The sequence below is a fragment of the Entelurus aequoreus genome, linkage group LG10 (assembly GCF_033978785.1).
Source record: "Entelurus aequoreus isolate RoL-2023_Sb linkage group LG10, RoL_Eaeq_v1.1, whole genome shotgun sequence".
NCBI classification, from domain to species: Eukaryota; Metazoa; Chordata; class Actinopteri; order Syngnathiformes; family Syngnathidae; genus Entelurus; species Entelurus aequoreus.
The window spans coordinates 51,998,464-52,013,984 of record NC_084740.1 but is presented as its reverse complement, the minus strand read 5'-3'; the positions used below and the strand labels follow the sequence as shown (position 1 = coordinate 52,013,984).

At 43.6% G+C, this 15,521-nt stretch overlaps 1 protein-coding gene across 2 annotated transcripts in view; it reads right to left on the bottom strand.

The window, feature by feature from the left end:
- Window positions 1-698: 698 nt before the first annotated feature.
- Window positions 699-15,521, bottom strand: part of LOC133658771 (NT-3 growth factor receptor-like) — a 97,768-nt gene continuing 82,945 nt past the window's right edge. For both annotated transcript variants that reach the window (XM_062061152.1, XM_062061150.1), the window contains 3 exons: window positions 11,066-11,309; window positions 8,856-9,014; window positions 699-1,577 (listed from right to left, as the gene is read on the bottom strand). In XM_062061152.1, coding sequence (XP_061917136.1) covers window positions 1,392-1,577; window positions 8,856-9,014; window positions 11,066-11,309 — 589 coding nt within the window. In that variant the 3' untranslated portion in view covers window positions 699-1,391. The remainder of the gene's footprint in view (window positions 1,578-8,855; window positions 9,015-11,065; window positions 11,310-15,521) is intronic.

Here is a 15,521-nt window from a genome sequence, read left to right as displayed (position 1 = left end):
AGCCCCTTCACAGTCCTAACCGGTAACCAGAAAGCCTGTGTAAGTTGGAGCCCCTTCACAGTCTTAACCGGTAACCTTAAAGCCTGTGTAAGTTGGAGCCCCTTCACAGTCTTAACCGGTAACCAGAAAGCCTGTGTAAGTTGGAGCCCCTTCACAGTCTTAACCGGTAACCATAAAGCCTGTGTAAGTTGGAGCCCCTTCACAGTCTTAACCGGTAACCTTAAAGCCTGTGTAAGTTGGAGCCCCTTCACAGTCTTAACCGGTAACCATAAAGCCTGTGTAAGTTGGAGCCCCTTCACAGTCTTAACCGGTAACCATAAAGCCTGTGTAAGTTGGAGCCCCTTCACAGTCTTAACCGGTAACCAGAAAGCCTGTGTAAGTTGGAGCCCCTTCACAGTCTTAACCGGTAACCTTAAAGCCTGTGTAAGTTGGAGCCCCTTCACAGTCTTAACCGGTAACCATAAAGCCTATGGAAGTTGGAACCCCTTCACAGTCTTAACCAGTAACCATAAAGCCTGTGGAAGTTGGAGCCCCTTCACAGTCTTAACCAGTAACCATAAAGCCTGTGTAAGTTGGAGCCCCTTCACAGTCTTAACCGGTAACCACAAAGCCTCTGGAAGTTGGAGCCCCTTCACAGTCTTAACCGGTAACCACAAAGCCTGTGGAAGTTGGAGCCCCTTCACAGTCTTAACCGGTAACCACAAAGCCTGTGGAAGTTGGAGCCCCTTCACAGTCTTAACCGGTAACCATAAAGCCTGTGTAAGTTGGAGCCTCTTCACAGTCTTAACCGGTAACCATAAAGCCTGTGTAAGTTGGAGCCCCTTCACAGTCTTAACCGGTAACCATAAAGCTTGTGGAAGTTGGAACCCCTTCACAGTCTTAACCGGTAACCATAAAGCCTGTGTAAGTTGGAGCCCCTTCACAGTCTTAACCGGTAACCATAAAGCCTGTGTAAGTTGGAGCCCCTTCACAGTCTTAACCGGTAACCACAAAGCCTGTGTAAGTTGGAGCCCCTTCACAGTCTTAACCGGTAACCACAAAGCCTGTGTAAGTTGGAGCCCCTTCACAGTCGCATTGTTCATGTGACTGTACTGCTCCACTTTGTGGCCACACAAAGTTAAGATCTCTCAGTTTCACTCCTGAAAGATGGGAGTAAAAACAAAAGTGTTAAAGTCTAAGTCCAATCCATTATTATTAAGAACTTATCAAAAGAAAAGTTTAAGTATGAGGTGGCAGCTAAAAATTATTTCCTAGCAAACACAACTCCAATTAAAAGTGTTAGTACACAATGTGTGCCACTATGATATCATGAAAAACAAGCAGTTCTTTGTGTGTTGTCACAATACACACAGTACACTTGTACTCTCATTCCTCTTCATGTGCTTCTGTTTCTAACCAAGTATGTCCAGATAAACGGGCGTGGCCTTCATTAGCAATAACAGAGTCTTCTGAATTTCCTTCATGTGAAGGCGCTGTTGTGGTTCTCTCTGCCAGCAGCCAAGCATCACGTCATAGACTTCTTTGGGACAGAGCCTTGGATGCTCCAGAACCTTGCCTTGAGTTATACATTCGATCACCTAAAAAAAAAGAGGACACAATATTCAGATTAAATGTACACGTAGGGATGGTGCTGATCCGCATTCCGATATAAGCGTAAATCATAGATTGGAACTGTTCCAATCCAACCTGCGGAGATTGCCGCACATGTCTGCGGTATAATGTTTGCTCAAATGATTTCACAAGCGAGCTGGCTGCAAACCGTGGAATGGCTTTTCAAAACGAAGGTGCCTCAATTAGACATGGACACAGCTCCCTCTAATGTCTGTCAAGACCTTTTAAGGTGGAAAAAAGGTTTGCATCAACAATCCTTCTATTGAGCAAAACTGATTACTGCCAGTCTTCCGTCGAAATCAGCTTCTTATCGAGAAAAAGCTACCAGTTGCATGATGCAATAGTGGCATCTATCGATGTATGCTACTGCATCCAAAAATGATACCTTCAAAATAACAAATAACACTCCTACTGAAGAATTTACCGTATTTTTCGGACTATAAGGCGCATGTGGAGGAGGGCGTGGTCGGCACGCCTCCTGCAGGAATGGGGTGCGTATGGCCCGGCCTGGAAGCCAGCGGCCAGTGACGTGCGGTGAGGTTCATGGCTGGTGAGGCACTGACTTCATCACAGTCAGATTTACAAACATATGAACCCTAAAGAGTATCTTATTCACCATTTGATTGGCAGCAGTTAACAGGTTATGTTTAAAAGCTCATACCAGCATTCTTCCCTGCTTGGCACTCAGCATCAAGGGTTGGAATTGGGGGTTAAATCACCAAAAATGATTCCCGGGCGCGGTGCCGCTGCTGCCCACTGCTCCCCTCACCTCCCAGGGGGTAATCAAGGGATGGGTCGAATGCAGAGGACAAATTTCACCACACCTAGTGTGTGTGTGACAATCATTGGTACTTTAACTTAACTTTAACTTTACACAAACTGTAGCACACAAAAAAGCACATTTAATAAAGAAAAACCTTATTATGGTCTTCCCTTTACTTATAAATTAAGTCCATGCGCTGCTGTTGTGCTGGATTAATGCACCCCCGCCGTAGAATGCACCCCCTGACGGGAGTGTTATATCAACTAAAGCCCACACTTAAACTTTCCACGTGCAAGATTGAATCTATTTAAAAAATGTTATTTAATAAGAAGCCAAAAAGTGCAAAAACAATAATGTTCGTGTTGGAGGAGTTGTGAATGAATGAAATATGAAATCCGTGCTGCAGTCTGCAGGTGTACCTAATGTTGTGGCCCTGTGGTCATTCACAACTCCTCCAACACGAACATTATTGTTTTTGCACTTTTTGGCTTCTTATTAAATAACTTTTTTAAATAGATTCCATCTTGCACGTGGAACGTTTAAGTGTGGGCTTTAGTTGATATAACACTCCCGTCAGGTGGTGCATTCTACGGTGGGGGTGCATTCTCTACCACCAGGAGGCGGGATTACTGCGAGCCTCAGCCAGTGCGTCTTCACAGCAGTTTTATGATTGCTCAGCACAAGAAATACATTACACACATACAGTTGTTGACAAAATACACTGTACATTATACACCTCAGCTAACTAAACTATGGAAATGTATAATATAATTCATATAGCAATACGGTCTCACTGCACAGCAGGCCAGCAGTTAGCCGAGTCATTGCGCAATCCATGTTGAGGCACAACGCAGTGACGTGCCTCAACTGGCTGCTGATCACAGCAAGTCTCTTCTCAGTATTTGAACGGCAAATGTGAAAATTCAGCGATTTTGAATAAAAATAATCTAAAACTGGTGAAGTTAAATGGAAAATAACTTTATAGTATAATCACTGGATACATATAACAATTTAATAATTTTTTTTTCTTTTTACATTTTTTTTCTTTCCATGATGGCACGTGAGGCCCCGCCTCACCTGCCTCCACTGCCAGCGGCAGGTGAGTAGATTGCCCAGCTGGGGCTGATTATCTAATCACCTGTCGCCCTTATTAGCAGCAGCCGGCACGAGACACGCTGTTGGAGTTGGAGCCAGAGAGAGAGAGACACACACACGGATGAGACAGAGACTGCTGGAAAGCAATTCTGACCTGTATGTGACAATAAAAGACGTGCTCAACCCTGTCTACCGGGCTCCCGAGAGATCTGTCGGCACCAGGAGAACCCCCCCCACACAGAGACACTCACAGCGCACTTTTCTTTTTCCTCAAAACTCGACAGTGCGCCTAATGTACAGAATAATTCTGGTTTTGCTTACCGACCTCGAAGCTATTTTATTTGGTACATGGTGAAATGATAAGTGTGACCAGTAGATGGCAGTCACACATAAGAGATACGTGTAGACTGCAATATGACTCAAGTCAACACCAAATTTGTATATGTTCCATTTAAAATATAGAACATTACACATGGCGCTCAAAAATCTATCAAAATGTTTTAGTAGGTCTTTGGTAAGCTATGAAGCCACACCGCTTGATGGATTGTACTGTGCTTCAACATACCAGTATTATTATGGTGTGTGTATAAGGTAAGATATATTATCTGGCGTTTTGTTTCGCCATATTATGCAAAAGCAACTTTTCTTTCATTCTGGTACCTGCTGATCTGTATTTGGGATCTGCATAAGTCTCGAAGAATTGCGCGCGTCCGCCTTTGTAGTCCGTGCCGACACACGGGAAACGGGACATATTTCGGGTGTTGTTGTTGCACTAGTGTTATAAAAGTTATAAATGACATCCGTCTAAACACAGACTCTGGCAAAACTTCAGTATTAATGCTTTTGGACCTCAGTGCTGCATTTGACACTGTCGACCACTCAATACTTTTGGACAGGTTGGAAAACTGGGTGGGGATCTCAGGCACAGTTTTAAGCTGGTTCAAGTCATATCTACAAGATAGGAACTATTTTGTTTCCATTGGTGACTTTGTATCAGAACCAACCAACGTAACGTGTGGAGTCCCCCAAGGTTCAATCTTGGGGCCGACTTTATTTAACATCTATATGCTCCCACTAGGACAAATCATGCAAAATAATAACATTGACCATCATTGCTATGCCGATGACACCCAAATCTATGTAGCGCTATCACCAAATGACTATCGCCCCATAGATCTTCTGTGCCAGTGCATTGAGCAAGTCAAACACTGGATGTGCCAAAATTTCCTACAACTAAATGAAGATAAAACTGAGATAATTGTTTTTGGTGCTAAAAAAGAAAGGTTTAAAGTCATCCAACACCTTCAATCACTGTCCCTGAAAACCTCAAATAAAGCCAGAAATCTTGGGGTTATTTTAGATTCTGATTTACATTTCGACAGTCACATCAAATCAGTAACAAAATCGGCCTACTATCACCTCAAAAATGTAAAAAGACTTAGAGGGCTCATGTCAGCTCAAGACTTAGAAAAACTTGTACATGCCTTTATTACCAGTAGGCTAGACTATTGTAATGGTCTCCTTGCAGGTCTTCCCAAAAAAACTGTCAGGCAGCTACAGCTTGTTCAGAACGCTGCTGCTAGAGTTCTAACAAAGACCAAAAAATGTGAGCACATTACACCAATTCTTAAATCCTTACATTGGCTCCCTGTACATCAGAGAATAGATTTCAAAATCCTCCTGCTCACATATAAATCACTACATGGTCTAGGGCCCAAGTATATCACTGATATGCTCCCACTATATACGCCCTCTAGATCACTAAGATCTTCTGAGACCAATCTGTTAGCGGTTCCAAGAGTAAACTCAAATCAAGGGAGATCATCATTCAGTCACTATGCAACACATAGCTGGAATAAACTTCCTGAAGATGTCAGACTCTCCCCAACTCTCACTACTTTTAAAACTAGACTGAAGACTTTTATGTTCACCTTAGCTTTCAGCTAAATCTTTTAATCTTTTAACTTTTAACGTCTGCACTGTTTTTATTTTTATTTTTATTGTCTGCATTTTAATTTTGCTTTTATTTTCTTTCATTTCACTTTGTTGTCTGTGAAGCACTTTGAGTCTGCCTTGTGTATGAAAAGCGCTATACAAATAAAGTTGCCTTGCCTTGCCTTGCCTAGTGAGCCACGGATGAGGAGATGCTGCTCCGTTATTGATTGAAGTAAAGTGTGAATGTCATTAAAACAGTTAGCGCCATCTTTTGACACTTCTTCCACTCCCGTCCTTGCAGGCTACACCGCTACAACAAAGATGACGGGGAGAAGACTCTGTCCAAGTGGAGGCACATAAATAAGAAACGCCCACAAAACGGTGCATCCTGAAGAGACTGTCAAAAAGTGAGTTGAAGATGGTCTGTAAAACATAATCTATGCAACATTTTGAGCAAAGAACCACCATTACATGTTATGTAAACCACAAGGAAGTCTTTTACATTTAGAAAAATAATAATAATAATAATAATATGACTCCTTTATGGCGCCCTATAATCCGGTGCGCCTTATATATGAAAAAAGATCGAAAATAGATCATAGCAGTGCGCCCTATGGTCCGGAAAATACGGTATATAATATAGAGGTAGCGCATTCTGACATAATTAGCCATTAAATAATGCTCCTACTACCACTCGGTAAAGGATAGACAAAAATAAGGAACATATTGACTACAACTTTGGACTACAACTGAATAAAAATGACAGACTCACGCTTGGCTCTTTGGGTCAACCTCTACTATATATGGAGATATCCGCAGACGTAGCGAAGGCAAAATACATCACTAAAGTCTTCCAAGTTTGGAAGTAGGCAAGATTGGTTTATGAAAACTTCTTCCATGGTTTGGTTTCACATTTTCGGGATTTATGGAGATCCTAAACACACAAAATTAGGTACCAATAGGTAAGAAAAATGTAATTTTGGCTAAAAGGACTCCTTGAAGGTGAACTAAATGTGATCCCTGAAGAGGTACATGTCTCAACCCCAACCCAGACATACACCATGCAGCTCGACAAAAATTAGATTTGTTATTTGTTTTGTACACTGCAAAAAATAGCTGACAAAATATGATAAAAAGATTAGATTTTAGGAAAAAAAAATACAGAAAATTTGTAAAAATTATCTGTCCATGTTTCTTGTTAATTTGACTTGATAAGACATTCTGAATTAAGATTTGTATATCCACAAATTAGCAGGACTTTAAAGGTAGAAACAATTATTTTATTCTGAAAACCAGCATTATTCATCTTGCAAGTCTTAAATTAAGCATTTTATGGATGTTGTAGACTATTTAAATGAGATTTTATGTTTGGGTAAAACCAAAATATTTTATTTGAATAGTTATTTTCTCAATTTTAACATTCTTAAACTGGAATAGACAACATATAATTATTCATAACTAAAAATAAGTAAATAGCTTAAAACAGGGGTCCCCAAACTTTTTGACTCCGGGGCCGCATTGGGGTAAAACAATTTGGCTGGGGGCCGTGCTATGTGTATATATATATATATATATATATACATATATATATATATATATATATATATATATATATATATATATATATATATATATATATATATATACAGTATATATATATATATATTATATGTAAATGTATGTGTGTGTATATATATATATATATATATATATATATATATATATATATATATATATATATATATATATATATATATATATATATATATATGTATATGTGTATATATGTATATGTATATATATATGCATATGTATATATATATATATATATATATATATATATATATACAATATATATATATATACACACACAGTATATATATATATATACAATATATATATATGTATATATATATATATATATATATATATATATATATATATATATATATATATATATATATATATATATATATATATATATATATACAGTATATATATATATATATATATATATATATATATATATATATATATATATATATATATATATATATATATATATATATATATATATATATATATGTATTCATACATATATATTCCTCGCGCACTAATTGACTTAAAGAGCGCACTTGCTGCATGTCACGTTATCCATTGTAAAATGCATTTTTAGACAATATGATTTGCCTGAGTGGCTAAGAGACGGTAGAAAATGGAATAGTAAGGACAAATTTTAAAAAATAATAATAATTTAAAAAAATAAAAAAATAAATAAAATAAAATTATTATTATTATTATTATTTTTTAACTTGGGACTTCCCGCGGACCGGATTTTGGACGCTGGGGGGCCGTATCCGGCCCGCGGGCCGTAGTTTGGGGACCCCTGGCTAAAAACGATGGAAATTTCTAGAAATAAAATATTTGGGCAAGTCACAAATAATTTGCAATATAAGTGGGCCAAATAATTTATAGTTGAAAATAATCTAATTGAAATGACTGTTGTGATTTCATTATTCTGGAAATATTAATGATAAAACATTTATTTTTTGTTATTATTATTATGTGAAGCTGGATATTGTGCATGTCTGACTTTGCTCACATGTTGTAAGGAATGCTGAGGGAGTTTGTGCGTTTTCTCACGCACATGAAAAATGAGGAGGCACATTAGACGTGGTGTAATAACACATGAAAAATGAGAGGGCACATTAGACGTGGTGTAATAACACATGAAAAATGAGAGGGCACATTAGACGTGGTGTAATAACACATGAAAAATGAGAGGGCACATTAGACGTGGTGTAATAACACATGAAAAATGAGAGGGCACATTAGACGTGGTGTAATAACACATGAAAAATGAGAGGGCACATTAGACGTGGTGTAATAACACATGAAAAATGAGAGGGCACATTAGACGTGGTGTAATAACACATGAAAAATGAGAGGGCACATTAGACGTGGTGTAATAACACATGAAAAATGAGAGGGCACATTAGACGTGGTGTAATAACACATGAAAAATGAGAGGGCACATTAGACGTGGTGTAATAACACATGAAAAATGAGGGGGCACATTAGACGTGGTGTAATAACACATGAAAAATGAGGAGGCACATTAGACGTGGTGTAATAACACATGAAAAATGAGAGGGCACATTAGACGTGGTGTAATAACACATGAAAAATGAGGGGGCACATTAGACGTGGTGTAATAACACATGAAAAATGAGGGGGCACATTGGACGTGGTGTAATAACACATGAAAAATGAGGGGGCACATTGGATGTGGTGTAATAATACGCGTCTGCGTTTTCAGAAACTGATTAAACCGTTTGCAGCAAGCTAGCAGGCGAGTGTTGAGGAACTGGGAATAATCTGCTGAAAAAAGGCAATTATGTGACAGCCCTATTTAAAATACGTACACATGTTCATGTAAGTGCAAATTTACCTCATTGTTGGCCAGCTGGAACCACGGTTGTTTGCCATGAGTGAATATTTCCCACAGAATAACTCCAAAGCTCCACACGTCACTCTCTGTGGTGAACTTCCTGTACATGATACTCTCTGGGGGCATCCATCGAATGGGCAGCATGGTGTGACCTCCCACCTGTGCACACACAACATGCATGCGCTTTGTAAATTGTGTGATGCTGCTCGTTGACAGTAGGACCTGGACAAAATACAGCCCATGGGCCGTATGCGGCTCAAACTATAAATTCGGCCTAACAGATGATTTCAAATTATTTTTTTAAACCTTTTTAAAGGCCTACTGAAAGCCACTACTACCGACCTCGCAGTCTGATAGTTTATATATCAATGATGAAATCTTAACATTGCAACACATGCCAATACGGCCGGGTTAACTTATAAAGTGCAATTTTAAATTTCCCGCGAAATATCTGGCTGAAAACTTCTCGGTATGATGACGTATGCGCGTGACGTCACAGTTTGAAGCAGACATTTTGGAATAGCACGGTGGCCAGCTTAAGTCGTCTGTTTTCACCACATAATTCCACAGTATTCTGGACATCTGTGTTGGTGAATCTTTTGCAATTTGTTCAATTAACAATGGAGACAGCAAAGAAGAAAGCGGTAGGTGGGATCGGTGTATTAGCGGCTGGCTGCAGCAACACAACCAGGAGGACTTTGAGTTGGATAGCAGACGCGCTATCCGACGCTAGCCGCCGACCTCACCGATGATCGGGTGAAGTTCTTCGTCGCGCCGCCGATCGCTGGAACGCAGGTGAGCACGGGTGTTGATGAGCAGATGAGGGCTGGCGTAGGTGGAGCGCTAATGTTTTTATCATAGCTCTGACGAGGTCCCGTAGCTAAGTTAGCTTCAATGGCGTCGTTAGCAACAGCATTGCTAGGCTTCGACAGGCGGCACAGCATTAACCGTGTAGTTACAGGTCCAGTGTTTGGTTCGGTGTCTCCTGATAGTAGTATTGTTGATCTTCTGTCTATCCTTCCAGTCAGGGGCTTATTTCTTTTGTTTCTATCTGCATTTAAGCCCGATGCTATCACGTTCGCTCAGTACCTAAAGTGTTTCGCCGATGTATTGTCGTGGAGATAAAAGTCACTGTGAATGTCCATTTCTCGCTCTCGACTCTCATTTTCAAGAGGATATAGTCTCCGAGGTGGTTTAAAATACAAATCTGTGATCCACAATAGAAAAAGGAGAAAGTGTGGAATCCAATGAGCCCTTGTACCTAAGTTACGGTCAGAGCGAAAAAAGATACGTCCTGCACTGCACTCTAGTCCTTCACTCTCACGTTCCTCATCCACAAATCTTTCATCCTCGCTCAAATTAATGGGGTAATCGCCGCTTTCTCGGTTTGAATCGCTCTCGCTGCTGGTGTAAACAATGGGGAAATGTGAGGAGCCTTTCAACCTGTGACGTCACGCTACTTCCGGTACAGGCAAGGCTTTTTTTTATCAGCGAGCAAAAGTTGCGAACTTTATCGTCGATGTTCTCTACTAAATCCTTTTAGCAAAAATATGGTAATATCGCGAAATGATCAAGTATGACACATAGAATGGATCTGCTATCCCCGTTTGAATAAAAAAATGTCATTTCAGTAGGCCTTTAAATCAAACAGAGATGTAAAAGACATGTAAGGTTACTATACTGGGTGAAATGAGTATAAAGGTGACTATATGGACATTTAGAGGGCTCTAATGAAGTAAAAAAAAATTAATTTAGAGGAACAGTTTTTTTAATGTTTCAACTATGAAATATTGTATTTATTAATAATGTCCCTACTTTGTAGAAATGTGTTTTTTGCTGTCATGTCCAGTCCCAATTCGGCGTGATAAGCGAGGGACGTATGTGGGTTGCTAGCAAGCCTCTAACGCAGGACTTTTCAACTTGAGTAGGATCACGCGCTGTCCGTAGGGCCCCGCCATCCATGGGAGAAGAGGCGTAACATGTAAAATGTCAATGTCAATAAATGTCAAATCAGGAACCTTCATATGAAATTCTACCGCAAACTTATCCCCATCTTACTTCTCCTTTATTCCATTTCACAATAACATGAGATAAAAAGTCGAGCATGCAAAATGCAGACTACACTCTGATTTGAATTCAATCTCATGTACACACCGCATATTTCACATGGGATTCATTTTACACAATGAACAATAAATGTATGAACTTACCCTGTAATAATCTGTGCTGTAAATGTCTCTTGACATGCCAAAGTCTCCTATTTTCACTTGTAGGCCATTCCCCACCAGACAGTTTCTTGTAGCCAAATCTCGATGCACAAAGTGTTGCGATGCAAGGTAGATAATTCCTGCTGCGATTTGACTGGCGATGTGAAGCTTCTGGGACAGACCCAACTCCCCACTAGTCTGCAGGGGCTGTCCTTCCACCAGGATCATGGCATCTGGCCCATGGGCTCTAAGGAAAATTGGAGTTCATTTGGAAATGATTAGATAGGCTCCAGCACCCCCCCACCCCGCGACCGCAAAAGGGACAAGCGGTAGAAAATGGATGGATGGATAGTTATTAGAAGGGCTGGGCATTATAGCCATTTTTTCAAAATCAATTCAATTTTGATTCATAAGCTTCTAATTCGATAATCACAATTTGATTCAATCCGATCTACACCTACACTACCGTTCAAAAGTTTGGGGTCACATTGAAATGTCCTTATTTTTGAAGGAAAAGCACTGTACTTTTCAATGAAGATAACTTTAAACTAGTCTTAACTTTAAAGAAATACACTCTATACATTGCTAATGTAGTAAATTACTATTCTAGCTGCAAATGTCTGGTTTTTGGTGCAATATCTACATAGGTGTATAGAGGCCCATTTCCAGCAACTATCACTCCAGTGTTCTAATGGTACAATGTGTTTGCTCATTGGCTCAGAAGGCTAATTGATGATTAGAAAACCCTTGTGCAATCATGGTCACACATCTGAAAACAGTTTAGCTCGTTACAGAAGCTACAAAACTGACCTTCCTTTGAGCAGATTGGGTTTCTGGAGCATCACATTTGTGGGGTCAATTAAACGCTCAAAATGGCCAGAAAAAGAGAACTTTCATCTGAAACTCAAAAGTCTATTCTTGTTCTTAGAAATGAAGGCTATTCCACAAAATTGTTTGGGTGACCCCAAACTTTTGAACGGTAGTGTATAAATGAAAGACCACGGTAGAACTCCTGACAGTTAGTATAACCGTTTCAAATTGAAAGGATCATAATACTGTGGTTGATAACAGCACTTTGAGAAACTACTACACTAGTGTACGTGTAAATATTGAAAGTGTCTTCAGTCTGTTAAAGTAAAATTTTACAAAACCCCAAACCAGTGAAGTTGGCATGTTGTGTAAATTGTAAATAAAAACAGAATACATCCATCCATCCATCCATTTTCTACCGCTTATTCCCTTCGGGGTCGCGGGGTGTGCTGGAGCCTATCTCAGCTAGAATCGGGCGGAAGGCGGGGTACACCCTGGACAAGTGGCCACCTCATCACAGGGCCAACAGAGATAGACAGACAACATTCACACACTAGGGACCATTTAGTGTTGCCAATCAACCTATCCCCAGGTGCATGTCTTTGGAGGTGGGAGGGGCCTATCCCCAGGTGCATGTCTTTGGAGGTGGGAGGGGCCTATCCCCAGGTGCATGTCTTTGGAGGTGGGAGGGGCCTATCCCCAGATGCATGTCTTTGGAAGTGGGAGGAAGCCGGAGTACCCAGAGGGAACCCACGCAGTCACGGGGAGAACATGCAAACTCCACACAGAAAGATCCCGAGTGAGACGACCGGGTCGCATCGTGGTGCAAGGTGTTCTCCCAAGGATGCAGACGGGCTCGGACACAGCTTGCAGGTAGGAAAAATGATTTATTTAAGACATACTCAGACAGAAAAAAACAAAAACGACTAGCGTGGGAGCTAGCAAGCAAAATAATGTAGCATGAGAGCTAGCAGGAAACAAAGTGGTCGTAACTTGTTGCATGAGAACAAACTAGGAAGCCAGGCAGAGTGCTGCCCGGGCGAAGACTAAATAGCCCTCTGATTAGCGCTCGGGCAACAGGTGCGCGTCCCGAAACGCTAACCAGAGGCAGGTGAGCAAAATCTGCCGTCATGGCAACAGAAACAAAACACACGTGACACTAAACTGTAACCAAACTGTGATCCGAGCAGCGGATCCTAACAGTACCCCCCCCTAAAAGGACAGATTCCAGATGTCCCTTGAAAACAAAAAAAACAACTGGAACCCAAAAAAAAAAAGGCAATAGTTCACGAGTCAAGGGCGGGCGGGGGGGTGACTTGGTGGTGGGTCGCCAGGCCACGTGTCCCCGAATCCACCGGGGAAGGGTCAGGTGGCGGCGGCGAATGGAACGCCACCGCCGCTGGCGAGTAGGGCGAGGCGGGCGACCACGGTAAGGCCACATTCGTGGCCGCCGAGAAGGTGGGCGTGAGTGGCGCCAAAATTTCAGCAGCCTCTGAGTCCTCTGAGAGAGCTGCTTGCGCCGCCGGACCACTCGAGGTCGCTGAGACGTCGCCGTGGAAGCGGTAGGTGTCGACGTCGCCGTGGCAGCCGGAGTCGCCGCTGTCGTGGCAGCCGGAGTCGCCGCTGTCGTGGCAGCCGGAGTCGCCGCTGTCGTGGCAGCCGGAGTCGCCGCTGTCGTGGCAGCCGGAGTCGCTGTCGTGGCAGCCGGAGTCGCTGTCGTGGCAGCAGGAGTCGCTGTCGTGGCAGCAGGAGTCGCTGTCGTGGCAGCAGGAGTCGCTGTCGTGGCAGCCGGAGTCGCTGTCGTGGCAGCCGGAGTCGCTGTCGTGGCAGCCGGAGTCGCTGTCGTGGCAGCAGGAGTCGCTGTCGTGGCAGCAGGAGTCGCTGTCGTGGCAGCAGGAGTCGCTGTCGTGGCAGCAGGAGTCGCTGTCGTGGCAGCAGGAGTCGCTGTCGTGGCAGCAGGAGTCGCTGTCGTGGCAGCCGGAGTCGCTGTCGTGGCAGCCGGAGTCGCTGTCGTGGCAGCCGGAGTCGCTGTCGTGGCAGCCGGTGCTGGTGCGAGAACCAGTCGTGGTGCAGGTGCTGGTGCGAGAACCAGCCGTGGTGCAGGTACTGGTGCGAGAACCAGTCGTGGTGCAGGTACTGGTGCGAGAACCAGTCGTGGTGCAGGTACTGGTGCGAGAACCAGTTGTGGTGCAGGTACTGGTGCGAGAACCAGTCGTGGTGCAGGTACTGGTGCGAGAACCAGTCGTGGTGCAGGTACTGGTGCGAGAACCAGTCGTGGTGCAGGTACTGGTGCGGGAACCAGCCGAGGAGCAGGTACTGGTGTGGGAACCAGCCGAGGAGCAGGTACTGGTGTGGGAACCAGCCGAGGTGCAGGTACTGGTGTGGGAACCAGCCGAGGTGCAGGTACTGGTGTGAGAACCAGTCGAGGTGCAGGTGGCCTAGCCGGCGGTTGCGGCTTAGCAGGCCGAAAAACCGGTGGTGGCGGCCGGGCAGGAGGTTGTGGCTTAGCCCGCCGAAGGACAGGTGGCGGTGGCCGAGCAGGAGGTTGCGGCTTAGCCCGCCGAAGGACAGGTGGCGGTGGCCGAGCAGGAGGTTGTGGCTTAGCCCGCCGAAGGACAGGTGGCGGTGGCCGAGCAGGAGGTTGCGGCTTAGCACGCCGTTGTGCCACCCCACTCGCACAGCTCCCAGTACTAGCCCCCCCCTCAAAAAGCGGATCCCAGACGCGCTCCTTGCGGATTGGAACCGTCTTCAAGGGTGGGTGGAGGGAGGTCCGGGGGAGGGCTGAATCCTCTCCTCTAAATTGTCCAAAATGTCTCTTGTCACCCCCCACTTGAGACTGGGACTGAGTAGATTTAGTCCTTAAAAAAATGTCCTGATAATGCTTAATCTTAGAAATAAAGTCCTTAGGAGGTGGCTGACAAAAGGGAGCAGAAGAATTTAAAAAAAAATCTTCGTCTCTGACGTCATCCACAGTGGGCGGGATGACGTCATCCGTGTGGGTCTCCAGCTGACTGACAGCCCAATCGGTGAAGTGTTTGGCAAAGTGGTCGATAGGGTTGCCAAACATCTGAGGGGAAGCTTGGGAACCTTGTAGCTTGCTTCGGTCCGGGGGAGGAGCTTGCGGGAGCGGCGCGTCTTGACGGCGAGGGAAGGACCTTCTGGCCGGCTTCCGTCTTTGCCGGCGCGCCCGGTACTGCGGTGTAGCGGCGATGTCTTCCGACCAGAGGGAGTCGATGGGGATAAGAGAGCCTCCAGCTCCCCACATGAGATTCGACCTCTCCTCCGTCGAATAGCGAAGCGTCTCGGCTTCCATCGCTCGCAACACCTCCCACGTACCTTCGTCCAGCTCCTCCGACGTGCTCGCTGCGGGAGAACTTCTTGCTGGCTTCCTACTGAGACGACCGGGTCGCATCGTGGTGCGAGGTGTTCTCCCAAGGATGCAGACGGGCTCGGACACAGCTTGCAGGTAGGAAAAATGATTTATTTAAGACATACTCAGACAGAAAAAAACAAAAACGACTAGCGTGGGAGCTAGCAAGCAAAATAATGTAGCATGAGAGCTAGCAGGAAACAAAGTGGTCGTAACTTGTTGCATGAAAGCAAATTAGGAAGCCAGGCAGAGTGCTGCCCGGGCGAAGACTAAATAGCC